Raw genomic sequence first — 25,141 nt, 5'->3', positions numbered from 1 at the left:
CTTGAAACTTGAGTCTTTTCAAGTCATGAAAACGCTCTGGGCGACTTGGAAAGTTTGCCCGTTAGGACTTGTTTAAAGTCAAATAATGGGGGAGGGGGGAGAGATTCGCGACTTGACTCAAGTTGCGATAGACTTGCCCATCCCTGTCGTTTTCCAAACTTCTGGTTTAACATACAAAAACCGTTGCCTGTATATACTGTAATGTTCCTATCTGATATGCAAGAGCGAGCAAGCATTGTCATAGAAGTTAACCATTGTATTAAATCCAGGAGCAACTTGTTCATTATCTCAGGTGTGTTGCAAGTTTTCTAAAAACTGGGTGCCACCAGCACTGCATGCCTCTTATATAATATGTGTTTGTTTTTCCATACAGGGTCACTAATGATTTGATCCTATGCTGAGTTCAGCACTCCTACAAACACTGATTTGAATGGGCTTAGGTGTACCTATCTGCATATGAGTCCAGGGCATGGAAAAATCCATTCCTATGTCTAAAGCCTGTAGTAATGTGTTTTGCATAAAGGTTAATTATGAAGTAACTGTCACCCATTGTTCCACAGATGCATTCTCTTCCATTTTAGTTCATTTCATTTCAGTTCTGGCATATTTGCAAGTGTTGTATTTACAGTAAAAAAACAAACAAAAAAACCTTGAGTTTTCTGGAGATGTCTTACTTGAACCTGGCACATTTTATAATTATCTTCTGTTCCAGGGCAAGGAACAGAATTTTCTTCCTTTGAAAGACAGTAATCTAAAGGTTTTCTTTGGCTACAATCCTGCACAATCCTCTTCCTACATCATTACCTCTTCCCAGAAATGTAACCTTTAAAATCCTTTGAAGAGTTAGGTTTTTTTTTTTTTTTTAAATTGTTGCAATTGATATCTCTTGTTTTCAAATGCTGGCAAATGTGTGTTTTGTATCTTTGACTCATTCCAAAATCCCCCCCTCCCCAGAGCATGCACATGCCCAGCCTCTGATTTTGCAATGCTAGTGATATTTGTAGCATTAACGGGAATCAAAGCTGCCAAATACCATTGCAGAAAAAAATCATGGCTTGTGTAACTACACTTTCAGGTCACAGGAAATTCTATACAAGGCTGAAGAGCTTTGTGTAATTTAAGCCAACAAAAATGGATCCAAGCAAAGCTATTGCTGCATTGTTTGTGCCTTACCAGAGCTCTATAGATGAGCAAAAGATCCCCGCCCTGAGGGGCTCACAATCTAGAAACAGACATAAGGGAGACAACCAAGGAAGGGGGGAATTTATTTCCAGGTCTTTAGGTGAAGAAAACTGCATGAAACAGATAGTAGCTTAGTTTGGAGCTAAGGACTTGACCTTAGGGAAGGTCAAGGGAATGGTACGATATTAATCTCAGAAAATAAGATGCAAAGGAAGCAAGATCAGCAATACCTTCCAGCTGGAGCAACTTCAGTTAATGAAAGTTGAAAGCTTTTAGTCTTCATCAAGTTGTTATTCAGTTTTCCCTTGTTTTGCTTGAGAGTGCTCTGAAAGGTCACAAAAATACACACTCTGCAACATATTGATCCACAGGAAGGTGTCACCTTATATGACCTGTCTGTCTCAGTAAAAGGACATTGCTGAACATTTTATTTGTTTAGTTAAAAAAAAAACCCCAGCCAATTCAGGTTCTCCTCATGGCCATTGTTGAAAATTTAGAGTTTCTGCTTTCGGAGGGGAAGACCAGAGAACACTATGTGGTGTTATCAATCCATTACTGTTTTTGTCTAGAGACAAACAATAAGAAAATGCTATTCCATATCCAAGTATGGGAGACTTCCACATTCAATAAATAAAATGTCATAGCATGTCAGAGTCCAGTGTTTATCTTGTAGCATGTAATTATGAGGCAATCACCTACTTAGTTGGATGCATGAGGTTGATACTATGTCTTTTCACAGTCTCCTAAAGTCCTGAACGTATTTGAGACTGGTTAGTTCAGAAGTTCCTGCTGTATAGGTTTGTTTTGTTTCCTTCAAACCACTCTGCTTACCCAGTATGCCCAGTTTCATAAGAGCATAAAAGAGCTCTTCTGAATCAGGCTACAGGCCCAAATGCTGGCTCTGAGTAGACCACAAGCAGAAGATGAAGGCATAACTCTCTCCTGTTCTTTCCTCCTCCCTACCTTGTCTCCTGCCAATGATAGAACTGTCCAACATGAATTTGTGTAACCCCTTTTAAAAGCCATCTATATCACTGCATCCTGTGGCAATGAGTTCCACAGACAATTTGTGCACTGTGTGAAGCAGTACTTCCTTTTGTCTGCTCTTTCTTGGCAATGTGATCTCTGGTGCTAGAATTAGTCCAAATAACTTTCACCAAGGGGAGAATAGCTATGCCATGTCGCTCCACTTGTTTGCCCACAACTTAACTTGTTTTTCTCTCTGCTATTTCTCAGAACTGTCTTAGAGTCATATCCATAGATAGCCCCATAGTCTCTATCAGGCCAGGAAATGCTGCTATTGCAATCCATTGAAGGAGGAAATTCAATATGCAAGAATAGGAGGTGGCTAGCTGAGGCTGCAATCCTATCCATACTTACCTAGGAGTAAGCCCCAATGACTATAATGGGAGTTACTTCTGAGTAGACATGCATAGGATTGGGCTCTAAGAACATTATGGTGGCCAAGAGTTTTGGAAGTTCAGGCTGTGAATGTTCTATGCAATGGGATTGAACTTGTGTCAGCTGTGGGTTCTGTGGAGGGTGTATGAAGAAGGTCAATGACTGTTGTACTGAATGAACATGCAGAAACTTAAGAGCGGCTATGCCATGGTAAACCAAATTTCTGCATTTTGCAAAGTGAGGTGGTAAAAACCTGGACTTTTCATTTCATGCTGTGGATGTCCAGTCATATTTTAGAACACTTCCCTACTATGTTAAACCAACAAAACCCATCCTAACGCTGCATGGAATAAACATGTTCATAAACATGAACAAAAAGTTTATCGCAGACTCCATCTGATTTGCTGGTTTATTACATGCAGAATGATTATTGCATGGAGGAGACTTCAAAAACACAAGTCTCCATCTGCAGTCTGAAGTTGAACAGTCCAGAATGTTACCACAGTCCAGAATGTTAATGTGTAGATTGAGTCCTTCAGAAACTAGAGATGAACCTAGGTGGACAGAACCCCTTAAGTGTGGCCCTCAACAGCTAATCCAGTTTTACCTGTTATTATGTAACTGGTTGTTTATCTTATGAAAAGCAGTCCACAGGTGGTAGGGGTTGTGTAAGGGTGCAGTGTACAATTTGTCTTCCAAGGGAGCAGAGCTAGAAGACAGAAAGGGAGAGGAAAAGCAAAAAAGTGTTGCAGGCCACGCCTTTTCATCTTGTGTAGACATTATGTCAAAAATTGGGTAAAGATGAAGTCACCAATGACTTAAGCAGTCATGGCGATGAATTCAGTTTTAATATACTTTTTTCATCCAGGTGATAGCGATTAGCCTACCATTACATAAAGAAAGGAGTCTGTGGAACTCCTTGACAGAGGATGTGGTAATGGTGTCTGGCCTAGATGCTTTTAAAAGGGGATTTCTGGAGGAAATGTCCATCATAGGTTACAAGCTGTGATGGGTATGTGCAACCTCCTGATTTCAAAGCTAGGCTACCTCAGAATGCCAGGTACTGGGAAGTGGCACCAGGATGCAGGTCTCCTGTTGTCTTGTGTGTTCCCTGAGGCATCTGGTGGGATACAGGAGGCTGAACTAGATGGGTCTTTGGCCTCATCCAGCCAGCCAGGCTTTGCTTATGTTTTTATGTGTCTTCTGTGCTGCTTTTGGGATGTGTGTTTGATATGTGTGTGTTCTTAACAGCCTGAGCCTGGCATGTTTACTCCCAGGTAGTAGTAGTTGGCAACCTTCAGTCTCGAAAGATTATGGTATCATACTCCGAATGGTGGTTCTGGAACAGCGTCTAATGTGGCTGAAAAGGCCAATTCTGGAGTGACAATCCCTTCCACACTGGGAGCAAGTGTAGTCTGTCCCTGGTCTGTCTCCCTGGCTATGGGCCTTCCTTCTTTGCCTCAGTCTGTTGGCCAAGTGTCTCTTCACACTGGGAAAGGCCATGTTGCACAGCCTGCCTCCAAGCGGGCCACTCAGAAGCCAGGGTTTCCCACTTGTTGAGGTCCACTCCTAAGGTCTTCAGATCCCTCTTGCAGATGTCCTTGTATCGCAGCTGTGGTCTACCTGTAGGGCGCTTTCCTTGCACGAGTTCTCCATAGAGGAGATCCTTTGGGATATGGCCATCATCCATTCTCACAACATGACTGAGCCAACGCAGGCGTCTCTGTTTCAGCAGTGCATACATGCTTGGGATTCCAGCACGTTCCAGGACTGTGTTGTTTGAAACTTTGTCCTGCCAGGTGATGCTGATGATGCATCAGAGGCAGCGCATGTGGAAAGCGTTCAGTTTCCTCTCCTGTTGTGAGTGATGAGTCCATGACTCGCTGCAGTACAGAAGTGTACTCAGCATGCAAGCTCTGTAGACATGGATCTTGGTATGTTCTGTCAGCTTCTTGTTGGACCAGACTCTCTTTGTGAGTCTGGAAAATGTGGTAGCTGCTTTACCGATGCGTTTGTTTAGCTTTAGTTAGTACATTTACTCCCAGGTAAATGTACAATACGACTGCAGCCCGCCTTGTCTACTACCCTATGCATGTCTACTCAGCAGTAAGTCCCATTATATTCAATGGGGCTTACTCTCAGGAAAGTGTGGATAGGATTGCAGTCTTAGGGCCCAAGCTGTGCATGTCTACTCAGAAGTAAGTCCCATTATAGTCAATGGGGCTTACTCCCAGGGAAGTGTGGAGAGGACTGCAGCCTGAAAGTCGAACTCATGCCAAGTGTTCCGTCCTTTGCCCCTTTAAATGCCTGCGGACCACACAGGCGGTGCCTCCCTCCCTCCCCATCGCGCTTCCGCCACACTCCACATGGCCGCGCTGTCTCCTTCCCTCGTCCCCGCCCGGAGAAGCTTTGTTTCTCGAGCAGTGCTGTAAGTAGCGTCGGCCTGAGCCTATGAGAGGAAGGAAGGTCGGCCTGCCGCCCAATGGGAGGCCGGCGAGGGGGCGGGGCCACCTTCCGGGGCACTCCAGTTCGCGGGCAGGCTCGCAGGAGCCGGTGAAGCGAGTGGGGAACGGGGGGTGGGGGGGATGGAGAGGCGGCTGCTGGGCGCCATGGCGCTGCTGCTCTTCCAGGCGCTGCCCGAGGGCCTGCTCGGCAGCGTGGACTCCGTGCAGGTAGGGTGGGAGGAGCGCAGGCCTGAGGTGAGGGCAGAGCAGGCCGAGAGAGAGGCGGGGGCGGCGGAGGAGGCCTCTGCGCTCTGAGGTGGGCTTTGTAGGAGCAGCTGCTGCAAGAGGCCTGGGGGCGGTGGGCGCTTCGGCAGGCTTCGGGGGTCCAGGTAGGGAAGCCTGTGGGGGCTGAGATGGTGGCGTGGACTCTGTGTGGGGTGGGAAGAGGCCTCTCTGCATGTGGTTCTCCTCCTGCCAAAGTGACTTGGCTCATCTGGTACCTCTGTAGCCTTTCAGAAGTGGCCCCTTCCCCATGCAGAAGAGGTGAAAAGACCCCCCCCCCCAAAAAAAACATGCCTGTGAGCTGTCACGTATGGGGATCGCACAATTTGCATTCAGTGTGCAAGGCTGCTCCCCCCCCCACCTCCACTCATGCAGGGTATTTGGTTGGGTACTTGAAGGCAAAGTACCTTGGTTGTGAGGGATATATTTTTCTGTGTGTGTGTGTGTGTATACATATGCACAATTCACTCATTGTGTGTGTGTGCACAATACAAACACATATGTATACACACAATGTGTGTTTATTGTGCATGTAAACACACATACATAAATACATCCCTTACGCATAAATACATACATGCACACACTCACCAGATGACCTGTCATTTTGGTAGGAGCAGAATAATATGCTTATATACATGTATGTATATATGCACACATATATATCTTATATATACAAGATATATGTGCTCTTATATATCTATTATATATATACACACACATACAAGATATTTATATCATATATACAAATTATATAATATGTTTTTTATAAAAGACATATTATATAATGTGTATGTATGTGTTATGTATATAGATATATAAGACACACATATTGCGCACTTCTTTATGTTTGCCCCTGAAAAGTACATGACAGCAGCTTAATCTTTTCTGTTGTGTGTGTTTTAAAGGGCTGAATGGCAAATTCGGGCATGTCCTCTTCATAGTTCACTTGATGTTTGTATTTTGTACTTGGGTTTCCATTCTTGAGTAAAGGACACTGTGTGAACTCCAGTGTGCGCAGAGTCATGTGTGAAGTGACCCTGATTCTGAAAGGGTGGGTCTAATCAGTGGTAGTGTGTTCTCTTTCCCCTGTTCCCCAAAACTAACAAGTTTGCTTAGGTAAGAAACTTCTTCATCAGATGTTTGGCATCTCCTCCGAAGTGAATGAATGGACCCAACTCAGGTGCTGTGGATGGAAACCGATAAAACCAGTGTGAGAACTTTTTGTTCTCCCTTTGCAATCTTTGACTTTCAGGTCACTTTCTTAAACAAAAAGAGACAGAAGTTTACAATATGGGTGTCAGACTGTCAATGAGTTCTGCCTTTGGTTTAAATACTTTTATATAATAATCATTAATTGCCAATCGGTGTTTCAAACTTCATTTGCTGTTTTGTGCTTTGCAAGTGAGACCTGCAACAAATGTTGCTGTGAATGTGGAGATGAGGAAGGGAAAATATTTTCCTTTTCCTTTCCTTCAACATGAAATATCCTTGTACTTTAAAGTATAGTGAAGGGGTAGGGAGCTTTTCCTAACCTCACTGCACATACAGTATTTCTTCCTGCAGTCAGAATGCTTACCATAAACTGTTAGGGGCTTCAGCAAGCCAATTCCTTCTCTCCTTCTGCTTTCCCATTTTCCTGTGTATTTTTTTTCCTGTGCACACCTTGATGTTCCATGTCATAGCTGCTCTGTGTTCTCCAATCTCCTTAAAGTAGAGAGCCTGGAAACTCATAGTGTTCTTCTGATTTCCCCCTCCTATCTATATATTTTTATTTTATCTACTTCTGTATACCTTGGGATTCCTCCAAGTTTTTACAAACTGCTACCTTATGTTTGGGTGACTCCATTTAGCTTCCAAACTGGTAGATGCTTGATCCATCTGAGTTCTGTTGTTATATATTATGTTTCACTAAGTGCAGGGTATGTATTGTATCTCTGCTTTCAGAATGTGTTCTTCACATATTACTTGTTGAAGAAGAATCTGTCATAAAAATATTTTTAAATAAAGTTGCAATAAATGTAAAGGTGCCACAGGTCTCTTTTGGAGGACAATCTTGGGGTAGGAGTAAGCTACTCTGGGAAAGGATGACAGGGCTGTTGGCATTATTGGTGGAAGGTCTGTGTGCTGGTTTGAGGTGCAGATTTTGTAGAAGTGTACACTTTGAGATGGAGGCATCTTGAAAGGAGGCAAGGCTTTCTTGTGGAGGGGTTAGGTGTATGACAAACCTCTACCTTATTAGAGAAAATTTGGTCTCTGGTATAAGAGCTCAGTGTCTTTTTAAGCTCCAGTTGCTTTTGTTCATTCATTCTGCTTTATATATCAATCAGTCAATCAATCAATCAATCAATCAACTGTATTTATATACCGCTTTTCAACTAAAAGTTCACAAAGCGGTTTACAAAGAAAAATCAAATAACTAAATGGCTCCCTGTCCCAAAAGGGCTCACAATCTAAAAAGATGCAAATGAATACCAGCAGAGAAAGTATACCAAATATATGAGAAAGTCATGTATTGTTTGTAGTCTTCCTGCAAAGTGGAAGATTGACACATTGGGTTTAAATTCTCATGGCAAATGCACATTTCCAAATTTAGTTTAAGGATATTTTATGGACATGACACACAAACAAAATCTACACAGCTTATGTGGAAGGATTCTAAGGCATCTGAGATGTAGGAGAAAATGGAATTGGGTGCCACCAATTAAAAATGTAGCAAGCTGGGTTCTGTGGAAGCAGGACCTGCCAAACCCCGACCTGGGGGCCATTTGTGGCCCTCGAGGACTCCCAATCTGGCCTGCATGGAGCCCTCAGTTTCCAATGAGACTCGGGCCCTCCAGAGACTTGCCCCCCAGCGCAACTGCTCTCAGCATGAGGGTGACTGTTTGACCTCTGACATGAGCTGTGGGACAAGTGCTCCCTCCACTGCTTGTTTCATATCTGTGATGTAGCAGTGGCAGTGAAGGGAAAGGCTGGTCTTGCTTTGTGCAAGGCCTTTTATAGACCTTGAGCTATTGCAAGACTTTCATTCATATAAGTTCCATCTCTAACTTACTCATTTATGTAAATGTATTCAAATTTAAAATGTAAATTAATTCTCTCTCTCCCTCCCTCCCCACAGTGTCAGAGAGATGATGTGGTCCTCCTGCCAAAAAGTTTGGACACCCCTGGTTTACAACTAAGGAAACCTAGGTCCAAATCCTCACTCAACCATGAAACTCACTGGGTGAATTTGGACCCATCACTAACTCTCAGCCTGACTTACCTCATAGTGTTTTTGTGAGGAGTAAAAGGGAGTGATCATGTATGCTGCCCTGAGCTGAGCTCCTTGGAGAAAGGGTGGGATATAAATGTAATAATTATTGGAGGAATAGAATAGGAGGGGGAGCTCACCTGCCATGGAAAACCAGATCTGAAACAGATTGGTTTTTTGATGTGCAGTATCAGGCAAATAGGGCTTAGGAACAGGAGGCAGGGTGTGGGGAAGTCAGAAGGGCTGATGACCCAAAATAACTAAGGTTCATATCCAAGTCTGTATGAGTTTGGTGGAAATTAGTTTAGAGGAAACTAATTTTTCAGAAATACTGTGATATTTATATGCCTTGGTCATTGCAATAAGCATTTTCCTTCACACTCTCTGTACTTATTCCCATCCACATGGACTAAGCAAGACAGGGAGGTGTATGAGTGGTGTAGTGAAGGTAATTCAAGAACCTGTAGTACTGGGGAAGGCCACTGCCCTAGATGAAAAGTGGAGATTTCAGGGCATTAAAGGAGAGCGGTCTACTGGTGGGAATGATAACAAGGCTTTCTATTGCTTGTGATTCTTGGTCATACAAAGACCAAGATATGGTTGTGATGGTTGAGCATAGGAATGTTGTACACCCTTGTTGTGGATCATATCCTCACTGTGCTTAACAACAAAAAATCTAGACTTTTATTTATAAAGTACCAAAAATTGCTAGATACTGTATATTAAAAATAAAAATACATGTGATAGACTTTGAGGGAACAGCCTATTTATAACTGTCTGTTACAAGTCCATCTACAAATCCTTTTCTTGAATAACCTGTATGATTTAAATTTTATAGAATAACTGTGGAGGGGGAAGACAGTCCATATTAGACAGTACTGGCAAATAGTGCAGCTTCTATGAAGGAAGTATAAAAGTACATTTACTGGCAAGAGAAATTTGCTCAGGGTTTTTGCTATTGGTAGGAATTAGGTGGGAAAGTTTGGGTGCTGGGTTAGGGGAGCTGATTGGTCAAGGAGGCTTGGGAACTGGGGGCCAAAGTTGGTAGTTAGGAAGGATTATTGAGGCAGAGAAGGCAAGAAAATCTTGATAGGGGTTGAGGAAAGGGAAGTGAAAGAGAAACCACTAAACTCTTAATCATAAAAAAGTAAAAGAATTGTGTGGTGTTGGAAGCTGTGGGGCAGAGCAGTAGATTTCTGAGGAGGCATGATAGCAGTTGATCTAGTGATGGAAGTCAGTAGTAGAATTATACATATTGAACTGAAATTAGCAGCTAAATGTTGGGCTGCATTTTTCTTATAAAGCATTTCTTTGATGAAATGCTTTATGAAATGAACTCTGATGAAACACATTTGGTTTAGAATTTGCCACTCTTCCTGATTTTGCTTCGTACTGAAATTTGGTCTGTTTGATGTAAGAGAAACATGTGGACTGCTAAACCATGCATTAAATGATAAATGACACCTTTCGATTATATAGATGAGAGGCTGCAGGCAAATTGGTCTTCACATAAAATCGTAAAAGAGCCAAGTATTATATGATTTTTATCTGTTCCAGTAGCCTTAGTGTGATAAATGGAATTTGAAGATTTCAGCACGAAGCATATGCAGAGTTTGAAAGCCATGCTTCAATCCTGTTTTAGTGACAGCTACCTTTTGCCTTTGCTGGGCAGTAGATGCGCTGTGTAGTGAGTAATTGTAACCTTTTGATAAGGGAAGTTTTTGCCTCGCTGCCCTATGTTGCTTCCTACAGGCCTTTTTGGCACAGAGGAACTGTACTATTCAGCAAACAGAACTTCCCCATTACTATAAATGACTACAGCTGTGCAAATGGGGCAAGACTGTTTGAGACTGTTTAATAGCAGTATAGTATACAGTATATATTGTGAAAAAGAAATATTCAAAATGACATTGCAAGGCTGTGGCTATCTGGTCTGATTTTCAGGTCTCAAAAGCAGGACTGGCAGGAACTGTGTGGCAGTGATTTTCAAACTTCTTGGAAATTTTGTGTATTGGGACGTCTGTTGGTCTCATCCCTTTAAACTGGCAATCACCTCTTCTTACTACCATATGGCACACTTTCCAGCAAAATGCTGGCATCCTAGCAATCTGTTACGTAAGAGTCTTCCAGTTCAGTGGCAAGTCTTTCCTTCCTTTGGGAATCACTTTCCTCTCGGTAAGGGGTGTCAAACACAATTCAAGCAGTGGGTCAAATTGCAGGGCACCTGCTAGGGGCCAGAAGTGACACCATTAAGCACAAAGTGGCATTAAGCAGATGTTGACCAGAATCAGATACTTGGTTCTCACACAGGAACTCATCAGTTGCACATGAAAGAAGAGAAAATATGAAAATCTTGACATGTTTTCAAGATATGGGAGAGCCCAATTTGTCTCATAGGCCACCCTTTCAGCTGTGCCACTTCTGCCATCATTTCACAGCTCAGGTACTCTGTGATGTCTTGATGGAAGCAGTGCTGCTGAAAGGGTGTCCACATGATAATTGGAATCTTCCAGCACCTCAGCAGCATCTCCCTCTCTCATCCTTCTTGATCTGCCTCTGTAGCGTTGCTTGCATTCTGTGGCCTCCTTCTGTCTGTCTCTCTCAGAGTCTTGGCAGAATCAGCGCTGCTGAAAGGGCAGCACTGGGACAGCCCAATTATCATGTGGGCTCTTTGACATCCCTGTTCTAGGTTATAAAACTTCAACAATGTATCTCAAGAAACGTCTTTGGATAAACACTGTGATTTTTTTGTTATACCCTTGTGGAAACACTGTTGGAGGCCTTTGGTATGTAACCAAAGATCTTATTAAACTGTCATACACTTTATAGCCAGCTTGTAAATGACTACTTACTTGGTAACCTGTGATGTGTATTGCTGCCAATTTTTATATCCCTGCATTTGTGACTTTTAATAGCAGACGTGCATACAGAAATGGAGCAGGTGAACTTTTCTCACCATTTGAGTTCCATGCCAGGAACAACTGTGTTTGCTAATTTCTGTGTGTTGGGTTGCTGTTCAAATGCACAAAGGAAGGCTGATAAAAGGATAGCAATCCTGGTGTGTTCACCAAGCAGGGACGTTTTAGTTTCCTAGGTAGAGTTGGTTGCTCTTTCTTCAGTTCATCAGGTATCACAAATGACTTGTATGGATATAGGCATGTGATCTTCTAAATAGTAACTTTTCTAATTTATTTGCAAGGTTGGACTATAGTATTGAGCATCCATAGTTAAAAGACTAATCTCTTACAGTGGATACTGTATCACTCCCCCCAAAAACAAAAAACCCAATCTGTTTTAGAAATGGTTTTGAACAAGAACAGTGTTAAATATAAAAACTAGAAATACAATGTTGTGAGTGAAATACGCTACCTTAGCTAGACAACTTTATTTTTCACCATGATATGAGAAATATTGTTAAAGAATTAAAGTTCACTTAAATTCAGTCCTGGCTTGTCTCTAAAATGTGTTAACCATAATTGCATGGCATGCAAAACAGTGTCTTGGGTTTCTTAGTGGTTTCTCTTTTTTTAAAACAGCTTTACAGTTGACTTTCAATCACTTCTTCAAGTATACCTTGCACATAACACCACCCAAAAATTTTAGGGGTTTCTTAAATTTAACTTGGATTGCTGGTGATTTTTAATACTGATGGAATTTTATTTTTGTAGTATGTGGCTATGTTTGGTATAATGGTAATAATATAATTTTTCAATCTCATCTTTTAAATGTTATCTAGTCAGTGCTTCATGTTACCTTGATAGTTGGATTGTGTATGATTGCATCTAGCAGCCATTTACACTCTCAAGTATGATCTTTTCTTTTCTCTACCAAAGTAATGCCTAGTGTTGTAAAACTTCTGCTAGAAGCCTAAGTGTACTCTGCTCTGCTCGGTTTATTAACCTTGCCTTCACTTGTTTCTTCAGTAAAGGAAATTGGTTTGTATGTAAGTAGATGATCCTCTGCATTTCCAAAGATCCTTTGGGAAGTTGTTGGCTCTTGCAATTTTTTGGTTTTGACATTCATTCAACTGTAGTGCTAACTTAGCCTTGCCTGCTTTGTCTTATAGATCTTAATAGGAGTGGTCTTAATCATAATAGGAGTAGATCTAAATACTGAGCGATTCTTGGTAGCTCCTGCCCAAATAGCCCCACCATATTTCTTGGTCACTCTAGAGAGGCAAAGAGATGGAATTCAACTGGTTCTTGTATGATTCAAGAAATGAGGTTTGGAAATGCTTTCAGACAAACTTGAATTATAAGAAAGTAGAATTAAAATTAATTTTGTGTCCATAAAAATAAGAAACTGTGGGCACAATCCTAACCCCTTATGTTGGTGCTTTCCAGCACTGGCATAGCGGTGCCAATGAGATATGTGCTGCATCTTGCAGTTAGTTGGGTGTCACTCATGGAGGCCTCCTCAAAGTAAGGGAATGTTTGTTCCCTCAGAGCTGCAGTGCCCTTATGCCAGCGCTGGAAAGCACTGACATAAGGGGTTAGGATTCCACCCTGTGTTTCTTACGTTTCAGAAGAAAAACATTCACAGAACAACTTGTATTTAGAGGTTTTTAAGCAAAGTGTTTTCATATTTTACTACTGTGGTAGCAGTGTTAGATTTTCTCCCCATGTAAACAGCCTGTTCCTAAACTCCTAAGTTGGAAGTAGTTTTCCTATAACTCATCAAATTTCTGAGAGTCCATTACCAACATAGCAACCTATTTAACCATTTAAAATGTATATATTAAGGCTGTCTTCCAGCCAATATAATCATGCCTTCCTTTGACTAGCAGCCTGTGCTTTTGATCATGTCCAATCTTGCAAGCCAAAGTAGGGTCAAAACAGGTCAATTTCAACTCAAGAATCCAGCAGGTGGCATTCTTACCTCAATTTCGTTTTGAATTAGTAGCTGTCTTTGGGATAATTTGCTGGTGTCTGTACTATCTGTTTGTAAAAGCTTATTTCCGTGAAGCAATGGGAACCCCTTATTATGGCACTAACTCTAGTCCTGTATCAATAGCTGGACAATTGTACAAGTTTAATGAATGAAGAGGGAAGGAAATGCCTCCCAATAGGAGAAAGTCTGTTTCGTATGTCTTCTCAGTTCTAGCGGCTTTGTTGTTTCCCAAGCAACTCAATGCAGTAGTGATATTGTCTAGATTGAATTGTAAGTAGGTTTTGAGCTAGCAGATTAGACTTTTAAAGGAAATTTTTGCCTTTATTTTTGAAAAGTGAAATTAATACAGGTGTAGTCTTTTATTTTTTAAAAGAATGTCCTTTAGTATGTGTACTAAAGTCCCTTTAAAACTCAGCAGGGCTAGGGGGTTTGAGTGTTACTTGTTGTTGGTTCTGTCCTGTGCAGTTAACATCTGCTGTACATAAGACTGTAGCTGCAGGTTGTGCCTCTGGGAGCTAATTTCAGATTTTCCAGGGTGAAAGTATTATGAAAGCCTGCAAAATCAGTTTGGCCAGAGAATGCACTTGGGCCCATAACTGAGCGTGGGTGCTACAGGTAATGACTGCCCTAGAGTAGCAAATGGCTTCTAAGTGTTTTTTTGACATTTAGATTGAATTTTGTTTTCACTGTGGCTGTACTTCTGTTTGTAGTATGAAGTGATTCATGAATACGGTGTGGTTTCTAGTGTAGTTTGTGGGGATTATTTCAAAATTTATATACCACCTTTTCTGACAGAAGATAGTGTACAACATAATAATGAAATATAACGAATAAAACAATTAAAAATACTGGAGCCAATTAAAAATATAAAACAGCAACAACATAAGCATTAACATAAAAACTGCAGAAGATAAGATTCCTTATTCTTAGACACCATTACTGCTGTATAAGTGTCTTATCTCCCCCTCCAGTTCTTTCCCCCATTACATATTAGTCACAGGATGTTAGATATTTATTGAAAGAAACTTTCACTTGTTTGTATATGATCTATCATACTGGAACATAAATGCAGTGTTTCTCATAGTCCTATAGCAATTTTACTTAAAGGGTTAGGCTCCAATTTTTGTGAACTCTGGTTTTGAAGTTCTTCCAGAATATCTTCTACCACAGTCTAACATGCCATTATTCTTGACTGTGAATCAGTGATTGTTGAGATTTGCTCTGTTGAGCTCCAGTTCTTTATTTCATTCAGATTGGGCTGGAGTACTGGCATTATTAGTCATTTTTGTTTAGTTGCTAAGTTCAGGTGAACTTGCATTGTTGACAATCTGCATTCTGCTTGTACAGTGTTCTGTCTTATTTTAAAATTGCTTTGGTCAATGATTAGGAGAAAAGGGTTTTGACTGAGAATATTCCAAAAGGCAGTAGGTTTCTAAAGGTAGAAGTTGGGAATCTAATGTAATGAATTTGAGGGTATAGCTGTAATTTGCATGATTCTATATAGTCAGTCTGAGTTGTACAAATAAAGGTTCTTTGTTCCAGTTCTTAGAATAAGCAGTGTTGAAAGCAAGTTTTGCAAATGGTTTTAGCTTTCATCTTTTGTATTCATCTTTCTAATAAGTATGCAAGAGAACTTGATGAGTTTTCATGTCAGAACAGATGCTTTGCTGTGTCCAACTGGGATTTGAAGTAAGGGCCAGATGTACAAAGTACAAGCTCAGTGGCCTTGTACTTTGCCTTGCTTGAATAATTGTCTTGCTTTCGGTGAACTAGAGGACATTTAAAGGGACACTGAAATGTGAAATGCATGCTTTGTTCTGGGTTGTTCCAGGCTAGGAGAAAATAAGATACAAAGCTGGCGTAAGGATAAATCAGTCCATCTTTGCCTTTGTTACTGCCCAGCTTTGAGCTGTAAGTGAATTTCAGTAATCTTTAAGATTTAAGTGATTGGCTAAAGAATCCAAGGTTGCATTCCTTGAGCTGACAAAGTGCAGGACTTTGTGTTCATTGGCCTGTAACAAAAAAGATAGCCTTGTGAGAACAAATTGCACCTACTGGACTGTAGTCAAATTTTTCTGTGTACAAGGTTTTTTTTGGAAAAGTTATAGTAATACTTGATGAAACAGCATAAGCAGCCATTTTGGCATTATTTGTCAATATTTTTGATCAATTTGATTGATCAGTAATTTTTGATCAATTATTTGTCAATATTTTTGATCAACCCCTGGGGGCTGGGGGATAAGAATAGGCCCTCGGTTTGGCTGTACTTGTCGTAAGAGGCGACTAAACAGCCACTGGGTAGATGGGACTCGTCAGCCTGGGAAGGCAGCTCATCTGAGAGAAGGAAAACTCTGATCCCAAACCTCCACTGCCTTGTGGCTACATCCAGTTATGGAAAAGGCTTCAGGAGTCAACCTCGAGGCAAAATCCGGAGCCGGAGTCCCTGAAATGGCAGTTCATGGCTGAACACAGTCACGTTCTGGCAACTCCTGCGACGCCGCTGGAACCAACCGTATTGGCCTCTGCCTTTCCATTGGACCATTTCAGCGACGTGGAGAGGGGGGATTTGCTGCATGGGTAACAGCCTATCCTCCATATCTACTTTACCCAGGCTTCACGCACTGGAGAGGTCACTGTTCCAGAACCACCATTCAGAGCGCGATACCATAGTCTTCAGAGACTGAAGGATGCCAACAACATTTTGTGATCATGTTGGAACAGTGTTTAACAGAAAAGTGTGTGAGAGTGCTTTCCCATATAGCAAGAGTACTTAGAATAAATGCACGTTTTCATACATCTCCTTAAAATCCATGGGAACTTGTAGGTACTGAAGGCCATTAATGCATGTGCATGTTCAAAGGGATTATTTCAGGTTATTTCAAGCAAATTGTTTACTGCCTCGCTTAAAAATGGACCATAATGCATTTATCTGAATTGCACAAATATCTCAATTTCTGGAAATGGTTCATCCACCCACCTCTAATTGCATCTGGCCTCTTCTGCATTCTGACACCATCATGAAATACATGCATGCCCCCTTATCTGTGGGGGTTCCATTCTGATACCTGAAACCAGGTATGGGTGAACACCCATCTCTGCAGTCTAGGGCAGTTATTTTCAACCTTTTTCATCTCGCGGCACACTGGCAAGGCACTGAAATGGTCAAGGCACACCATCAGCTTTTTGACAATTGACAAAGCACACTGGACTGTCAATGGGGGCTCACATCCCCCCAATGGTCCTATTGATAAAGGACCCTCTCCCAAATTCCCACAGCACACCTGGGGATCATTCGAGGCACACCAGTGTGCCATGGCACAGTGAATGAAAATGGCTGGTTTAGGGGCTGTCCCCCCACCCTCTGGAGTCAAGGGGAGTCTGAGCTCAACAGAGGCTGAGGATGTCCATCCCCAACCTCTGCCGGTCTCAGACAGAGCTGTATAGCTCCAAACATGTGACTTCCTATTTCACAGAGAAATCAGAAGTGACTTTTTAATGTCTTACAAGCCCTCCAGGATCCAGGAAAGGCCTCCAGGGCTTCCCTGGGCCTCCCAGTTCCTTATAAGGCATTAAAAATGTCTCTTCTGGCTATTCCATGAAACTGGAAGTCATGTTTGGAGCTATACAAATCAGTCTGAGCTGGGCAGAGGTCAGGGATGGATGTCCTCGGCCTCTGCTGTGCTCAGACTCCTCTCTGGAAAGGGCACATACAGGTGTGTGCACGCTGGGGGGCCTGGACCCAATCCGCTGTTATCGGGTCCCCCTGTATACTGTACCATCTCTGTAGAAGATGCAGTATTTCATAGAAGAGCCTGTGGGTCAGGACCCCGGCAGGGTTATGAAGCCTCTTTTTGGATATGTGGCAAACTTTCAAACCCTGTTCAAATGAGGGCTTGGATTCAATAATGGTACTGCTTTATCAAAACTGAGTTTTTGATATAATCCTGCACAGCCTCTTTGTGCCCTTTAGCTTCTAAGGCCAGCCCTGTTTAGGCTGCTACCTCACAGGTTGTTGTGAAGATGAAAGAGGTAAGGGGAAATGGAACAGGGGTAAGTGTTGATCGGGGCAGATCAGGTCCTGGGAAGGGTTTAGGATTGGTGGTGGGTTCCCAGTCTTGTGTTTCAGTTTATTTATTTTTTGTAAATAAAAAAATTTCTTGCCTCACGAACCTTTTAGAATTCTTTGAAAAGGTCAGCAGGCATGTGGATGCAGGAGAACTGTGGACATTATATATCTGGACTTTCAGAAGGCGTTCAACACGGTCCCTCACCAAAGGCTACTGAAAAAACTCCACAGTCAGGGAATTAGAGGGCAGGTCCTCTCATGGATTGAGAACTGGTTGAAGACGTAGAAACAGAGTGGGTGTCATTGGGCAATTTTCACAATGGAGAGAGGTGAAAAATGGTGTGCCCCAAGGATCTGTCCTGGGCCCAGTGCCTTTCAACCTCTTCATAAATGACCTGGAGACAGGGTTGAGCAGTGAGGTGGCTAAGTTTGCAGATGACACCAAACTTTTCCAAGTAGTGAAGACCAGAATTGATTGTGAGGAGCTCCAGAAGGATCTCTCCAAACTGGCAAAATGGCAGATGCGTTTTAATGTAAGTGTAAAGTCATGCACATTGGGGCAAAAAATCAGAACTTCACATAGAGGCTGATGGGTTCTGAGCTGCCTGTGACAGATCAGGAGAGAGATCTTGGGGGGGGTGGGTTGACAGCTCGTTGAAAGTGTCGACCCAATGTGCAGCGACAGTGAAGAAGGCCAATTCTATCCTTGGGATCATTAGAAAAGGTGTCGAGAACAAAATGGCTAATATTATAATGCCGTTGAACAAATCAATGGTTAGGCCACACCTGGAGTATTGTGTCCAGTTCTGGTCACCATATCTCAAAAAGGATATAGTGGAAATGAGAAAGATGCAAAAGAGAGCGACTAAGATGATTACGGGGCTGGGGCACCTTCCTTATGAGGAAAGACTACAGCGTTTGGGCCTCTTCAGCCCAGAAAAGAGATGCCTAAGGGGGACATGATTGAGACATACAAAATTATGCACGGGAAGGATAAAGTGGATAGAGAGATGCTCTTTACAGTCTCACATAACACCAGAACCAGGGGGCATCCACTAAAATTGAGTGTTGGGACAGTTAGGACAGACAAAAGAAAATATTTCTTTATTCAGCGTGTGGTTTGTCTGTGGAACCACCAAATATCCAAGTATTATAATAAGAAATTGCTTAAGTAACACCGCTTCTGAGCATATAACTTAAGTATCTCAGATTATCCTCCGTTTCATCAACTGTGACACAACAGAACTAATTCTGTTTCATGTTACTTTAATGAACTCTTGTTTCTGAGACTATGAAAGTAATAGGAGTGTTTACCTAGCACTGGTGAAATCCTTTTGGAATGTTAGGCTGACTTAAAGGTACCTGAAAACAGCTACTCATAGAAAGCTGTTGTAGTACATCTCTCATTTTTCTGCCCCTCATGTAACTAAATTTCAATGTTTGCATAAGCAGAAAAGTGGGGGCTGTAGCTCAGTGCAACAACATCAGCTTTGCTTCCAGAAGGTTCCAAGTTCAATCTCCACATAGAACAGAAGAAAATTCCTCTTGTTTCAAGAGTCTCTACCCGTCAGTGTTGATGATACTGAGTTAAAGAAGCAATGGTGGACTCCGTATAAGGCAGCTTATGTGTCCTATGTGAGAATTGCAGTAGAATTAACCTGTTACAGCATTGCATGAACTCCTTCAGTGTTTGCCGGACTGCAGTAATGGCTATTTTCCCTCTGCTTATGTATCTCAAGCACAGAACTTTAGATATCTCACAGCTCAAGGGGATGTTGAAAAATTTCCAAAGAAGAGCTACAAAGGTAACAGGAAGCAAAAGGTGAATTAATGAGGCAAGACTGAAATAATTGTGTATGTTTAGCATAGACTCTGATAATGGCATACTTGTTGTAGCAGGGTCTTGAGACTTGGCACATCTGCATTGTGATGGAAACACTTGAAAATTTCATGTTTTGAAAATGAGCTGAGAACATTCTGATAATGCCAGTGTAGACCACAATTATACACACTTACCTAGGAGTAAGTATCATTGCAAATGGAACTTCTGAGTGTACATGCATTGGGAATGTACTGTAAACCAATTAAGTTGTTGTGGCTTCCTTTAAAAAAATCCTGGCAACTGTGTGTTTGAGGGTGGTGATTATTCTTTGATAGGGATTCCTATCCTTTCACAGAATTCCTAGGGTTGTGGAAGAGCCAAGACAACTTAAAGAGATTTAAAATGGAATTGTTTTGTAGTGTAGATGTGCCATGAATTTATTTTCTCTGTTCTTTAAATGCATTTATCTGCTCAGCAGAGATAAATTTTACAGGTTTGGAAAGCTCCCAAGAACACAGTGCTCTACTGAAAACAAAAATAAGCACCCCGACAGTGTTTCAGAAGTTTAATTTGTGTGGTCAAGAATTTGACAGCCTGAGGTACGCCTTGTGCACAGTAGTTATGAATTCCAGAGTGAAAAGTCTCCTTTCTTGTGGCTCATGTTTAACTTGACCTTGAAGGGAAGTCAAAAGACTGAATTTGTCAGCTTTTGTTGGCTTTTGAAGGCGGAAGATGGTACAGTTGCAAGGTTTTAAACCAACAAGTTAAATTAGGTCAGTGGTTCCCAAATTTTTTGACTGACCGCTCCTTTGACCTACTGGGCCACTGACCGCAGCACTCCCCAATTCTTGGGTATATTTGGGATGCCAGTTCCAAAAATGGCTTCCGTTTTGCCCTATCACATGTAGTTTTGGAGACACGGCATAGCCTCTTTAGTGAATGGTTCAAGCAGCTTCCTCGTAGGAAGCCTACACCATGGCTTCCTCATGAGGAAGCTGCTTGAACCATTCACTAATGGTTTTAGCATTCACTAATTTTTTAGCATTTGGACCCACCTTTAAAAAAGTTTCATTTTTCCAAGCTACTCAAGTCACTATGACTATAATGGTATTTGGGCAGCAGTGCTCACCTCCCCCACCCAAATAGCAGGTTGCTTGATGTACATAGCCAAAGTTTCGTGAGCCACAAAAAACTGGGTCATGACCCACTGCTCCCCTCCCAAGTAGCTAGTTGTTTAACACTTGATGGACATAGCCTTATTTACTGTCAGTTTTCCCAAACCACCAAAAATTGGGTTGTGACCCACTGGTGGGCCATGGACCCACAGTTTGAGAACCACTAGTCTAGGATACAGTTCATCTACATCTTACAAAAGGGTTACATTCTGAAGTCTGAGTGTAAGAGGAAAATCACATATACTCAGAATTAAAAATTCCTTAAATAAGAAACATACTGACTTTTAAGTCAGAGGCATGCGACAAGACAAGAGGCGTGTAGGAACTGAGACTGACTGAGGGAACAGCAGATTCATCCTCCTACCTCACACGCACTCTAGGGCATATACTTAGTAAGTGGAATGATGGGCAGAATCTCCCGCATTATTTAAACCATTGGTTCCCAGGAGCCTGCAGACCACTGAGGCAAAAAGTGGAATTGTCATGGACCTCATGCAGTCCTGTGACTGTTCCATTCTCTGCCTCTTTGGTGGTCCATGGGGAAGCACTTGCTCTGTAAGACATTGGAAATGGTCAAATGTTACATTTTTTCCCTCCCTGAGTCCCCATGGACTACTTCTCAGGGTCTCATGGACCACCTGTGGTCCATGGGCCATAGGTTGGGAACCAGTGATTTAAATTGCTCTCTTCTGTTTGCCAAGCATGTACTTGAATTCCACAAATAAAGTGTGTGTAAGCTATGGGCCGATCATACTCCTTTGTATATCCATATTAATGTTCCAAGGTGATAGTACAACTTACAGCCTTCTCTGAATCATATACACTGCTCAAAACAATAAAGGGAACACTTAAACAACACATCCAAGATCTGAATGAACAAAATATTCCTATTAAATACTTTGTTCCTGACATAGTTGAATGTGCTGACAACAAAATCACACAACAATCATAAATGGAAATCTCATTTATCAACCCATGGAGGTCTGGGTTTGGTGTCATACTCAAAATTGAAGTGGGAAAACACACTGCAGGCTGATCCAACTTCGATGTAATGTCCATAAAGCAAGTCAAAATGAAGCTCAGTAGTGTGTGTGGCCTCCACGTGCCCGTATGACCTCCCTACAACGCCTGGGCATGCTCCTGATGAGGTGGCGGATAGTCTCCTGAGGGATCGCCTCCCAGACCTGGACTAAAGCATCCGCCAACTCCTGGACAGTCTGTGGTGCAACGTGGCACTGGTGGATGGAGCGAGACATGATGTCCCAGATGTGATCAGTTGGATTCAGGTCTGGGGAACGGGCAGGCCAGTCCATAGCATCAATGCCTTCATCTTGCAGGAACTGCTGACACTCCAGCCACATGAGGTCTAGCATTGTCCTGCATTAGGAGGAACCCAGGGCCAACCGCGCCAGCATATGGTCTCACAAGGGGTCTGAGGATCTCATCTCGGTACCTAATGGCAGTCAGGCTACCTCTGGCGAGCACATGGAGGGCTGTGCGGCCCCCCAAAGAAATGCTACCCCACACCATTACTGACCCACTGCCAAACCGGTCATGCTGGAGGATGTTGCAGGCAGCAGAACGTTCTCCCTGCCGTCTCCAGACTCTGTCTGCCTGCCGTCTCCAGACTCTGGAAATGGAAAAGGTGCAAAAGAGAGCGACTAAGATGATTTCGGGGCTGGGGCACCTTCCTTATGAGGAAAGGCTACGGCGTTTGGGCCTCTTCAACCTAGAAAAGAGACGCCTGAGGGGGGACATGATTGAGACATACAAAATTATGCAGGGGATGGACAGAGTGGATAGGGAGATGCTCTTTACACTCTCACATAATACCAGAACCAGGGGACATCCACTAAAATTGAGTGTTGGGCGGGTTAGGACAGACAAAAGAAAATATTTCTTTACTCAGCGTGTGGTCGGTCTGTGGAACTCCTTGCCACAGGATGTGGTGCTGGCGTCTAGCCTAGATGCCTTTAAAAGGGGATTGGACAAGTTTCTGGAGGAAAAATCCATTATGGGGTACAAGCCATGATGCTTATGCGCAACCTCCTGATTTTAGAAATGGGTTATGTCAGAATGCCAGATGTAAGGGAGGGCACCAGGATGAGGTCTCTTGTTATCTGGTGTGCTCCCTGGGGCATTTGGTGGGCCACTGTGAGATACAGGAAGCTGGACTAGATGGGCCTATGGCCTGATCCAGTGGGGCTGTTCTTATGTTCTTATGTCACGTCTGTCACATGTGCTCAGTGTGAACCTGCTTTCATCTGTGAAGAGCACAGGGCGCCAGTGGCGAAGTTGCCAATCTTGGTGTTCTCTGGCAAATGCCAAACGTCCTGCACGGTGTCGGGCTGTCAGCACAACCCCCACCTGTGGACGTCGGGCCCTCATACCACCCTCATGGAGTCTGTTTCTGACCGTTTGAGCAGGCACATGCACATTTGTTGCCTGCTGGAGGTCATTTTGCAGGGCTCTGGCAGTGCTCCTCCTGTTCCTCCTGGCACGAAGGTGGAGGTAGCGGTCCTGATGCTGGGTTGTTGCCCTCCTATGGCCTCCTCCACGTCTCCTGGTGTACTGGCCTGTCTCCTGGTAGCGCCTCCATGCTCTGGACACTACACTGACAGACACAGCAAACCTTCGTGCCACAGCTCGCATTGATGTGCCATCCTGGATGAGCTGCACTACCTGAGCCACTTGTGTGGGTTGCAGACTCCGCCTCATGCTGCCACTAGAGTGACAGCACCGCCAGCATTCAAAGGTCACCCAAACATCAGCCAGAAAGCATAGGGACTTCGAAGTGGTCTGTGGTCACCACCTGCAGAACCACTCCTTTATTGGGGGTGTCTTGTTACTTGCCTATGATTTCCACCTGTTGTCTACTCCATTTGTGCAACAGCATGTGAACTTGATTGTCAATTGGTGTGGCTTCCTAGGTAGACAGTTTGATTTCACAGAAGTGTGATTGACTTGGAGTGACATTGTGTTGAAGTGTTCCCTTTATTGTTTTGAGCAGTGTAAATAGGTGAAAAAATGTTATGATGAGGCTGGGTAACTTGAACACCCAGTTCTTAATGTGATCCAGGCTGAGGCTGCTTGATCATGTTGCCACCTTGATTGTGTAACTCAAATTGCATTTTTCTTTTCCATTCTTCATAGCATTTTCAGTTCTAACTTTGCTGTATAGCCTTTCACATGTAAACCTAAGATGTGTATTAAAGGAACAGTGATGTCGTTGGCAACCTTCAGTCTTGAAAGACTATGGTATCACGTTCTGAAAGGTGGTTCTGGAACAGGGTCTAGTGTGGCTGAAAAGGCCAATTCTGGAGTGACAATCCCTTCCACACTGGGAGCAAGTGTAGTCTGTCCCTGGTCTGTCTCCCTGGCTATGGGCCTTCCTTCTTTGCCTCAGACTGTTGGCCAAGTGTCTCTTCAAACTGGGAAAGGCCATGCTGCACAGCCTGCCTCCAAGCGGGCCGCTGAGAGGCCAGGGTTTCCCACCTGTTGAGGTCCACTCCTAAGGTCTTCAGATCCCTCTTGCAGATGTCCTTGTATCGCAGCTGTGGTCTACCTGTAGGGCGCTTTCCTTGCACGAGTTCTCCATAGAGGAGATCCTTTGGGATCCGGCCATCATCCATTCTCACGACATGACTGAGCCAACGCAGGCGTCTCTGTTTCAGCAGTGCATACATGCTAGGGATTCCAGCACGTTCCAGGACTGTGTTGTTAGGAACTTTGTCCTGCCAGGTGATGCCAAGAATGCGTCGGAGGCAGCGCATGTGGAAAGCGTTCAGTTTCCTCTCCTGTTGTGAGCGAAGAGTCCATGACTCGCTGCAGTACTCAGGACGCAAGCTCTGTAGACCTGGATCTTGGTATGTTCCGTCAGCTTCTTGTTGGACCAGACTCTCTTTGTGAGTCTGGAAAACGTGGTAGCTGCTTTACCGATGCGCTTGTTTAGCTCGGTATTGAGACTTGTAGATGTGTATTAAAGGAACAGTGATGATTGTATTAATATTGTACCCTTTTCTTTCCTTTGCTATGCAGTATGGAATGGTAGTGGGCATAGCACAGCCCACTTGGGATATTTGCTTTGCTCTGATCCTAGCATTCTGTTGCTACCACCGCTGTCTGTTTCCTAGGCGTTCCTCTGGTTTAGACCCATTCTTGGGAGTGGGTAAGGGGGGGTAGGAGTAAGAAGAGAATGTCTTGCAACTTCAGGTTATTATGGTTGCTTTTGAGAAGGCAGGTGAAATGAAAATTCTTTATGGACGCTGTAGGCTGTTTGGCGCTGCTAGCAGAATGAATTAGGAATTGGATACAAATTTCTGGAGCCTATGCAAGTGAGTGACATGCTTGCTGTCTCTCACTTGCACATTGAAGCCTATATACTCTGCACCTCCATCCTCTTAATGGAAGGAGGCTAATGATATTTAGTAATACCACTAATGGCTAATCAGTGGCTAATGGTATTTAGTAATACATTGAGACAATATATCTATTTCTAGAATTTAGGATCTGTACTTCATATAATTTTTGAAAAGGCAACCAGTGCCCTCTGACTTCATAGCTATTTTGCAGATTGTTCCTTTTCTAGTACAGTCTGAAACTAGTTCCAGTTTTTCCTGGAAGAAG

At 43.0% G+C, this 25,141-nt stretch overlaps 1 protein-coding gene across 1 annotated transcript in view; it reads left to right on the top strand.

Annotated features, from left to right (window-relative positions):
* Positions 1–5,153: 5,153 nt before the first annotated feature.
* WBP1L (WW domain binding protein 1 like) overlaps positions 5,154–25,141 on the top strand; it is a 64,805-nt gene continuing 44,817 nt past the window's right edge. The window contains exon 1 of the mRNA XM_066620569.1: positions 5,154–5,255. Coding sequence (XP_066476666.1) covers positions 5,169–5,255 — 87 coding nt within the window. The 5' untranslated portion in view covers positions 5,154–5,168. The remainder of the gene's footprint in view (positions 5,256–25,141) is intronic.

This window comes from Tiliqua scincoides, chromosome 3, assembly GCF_035046505.1.
Source record: "Tiliqua scincoides isolate rTilSci1 chromosome 3, rTilSci1.hap2, whole genome shotgun sequence".
NCBI lineage: Eukaryota > Metazoa > Chordata > Lepidosauria > Squamata > Scincidae > Tiliqua > Tiliqua scincoides.
This window is presented reverse-complemented; position numbering and strand designations above follow the sequence as displayed.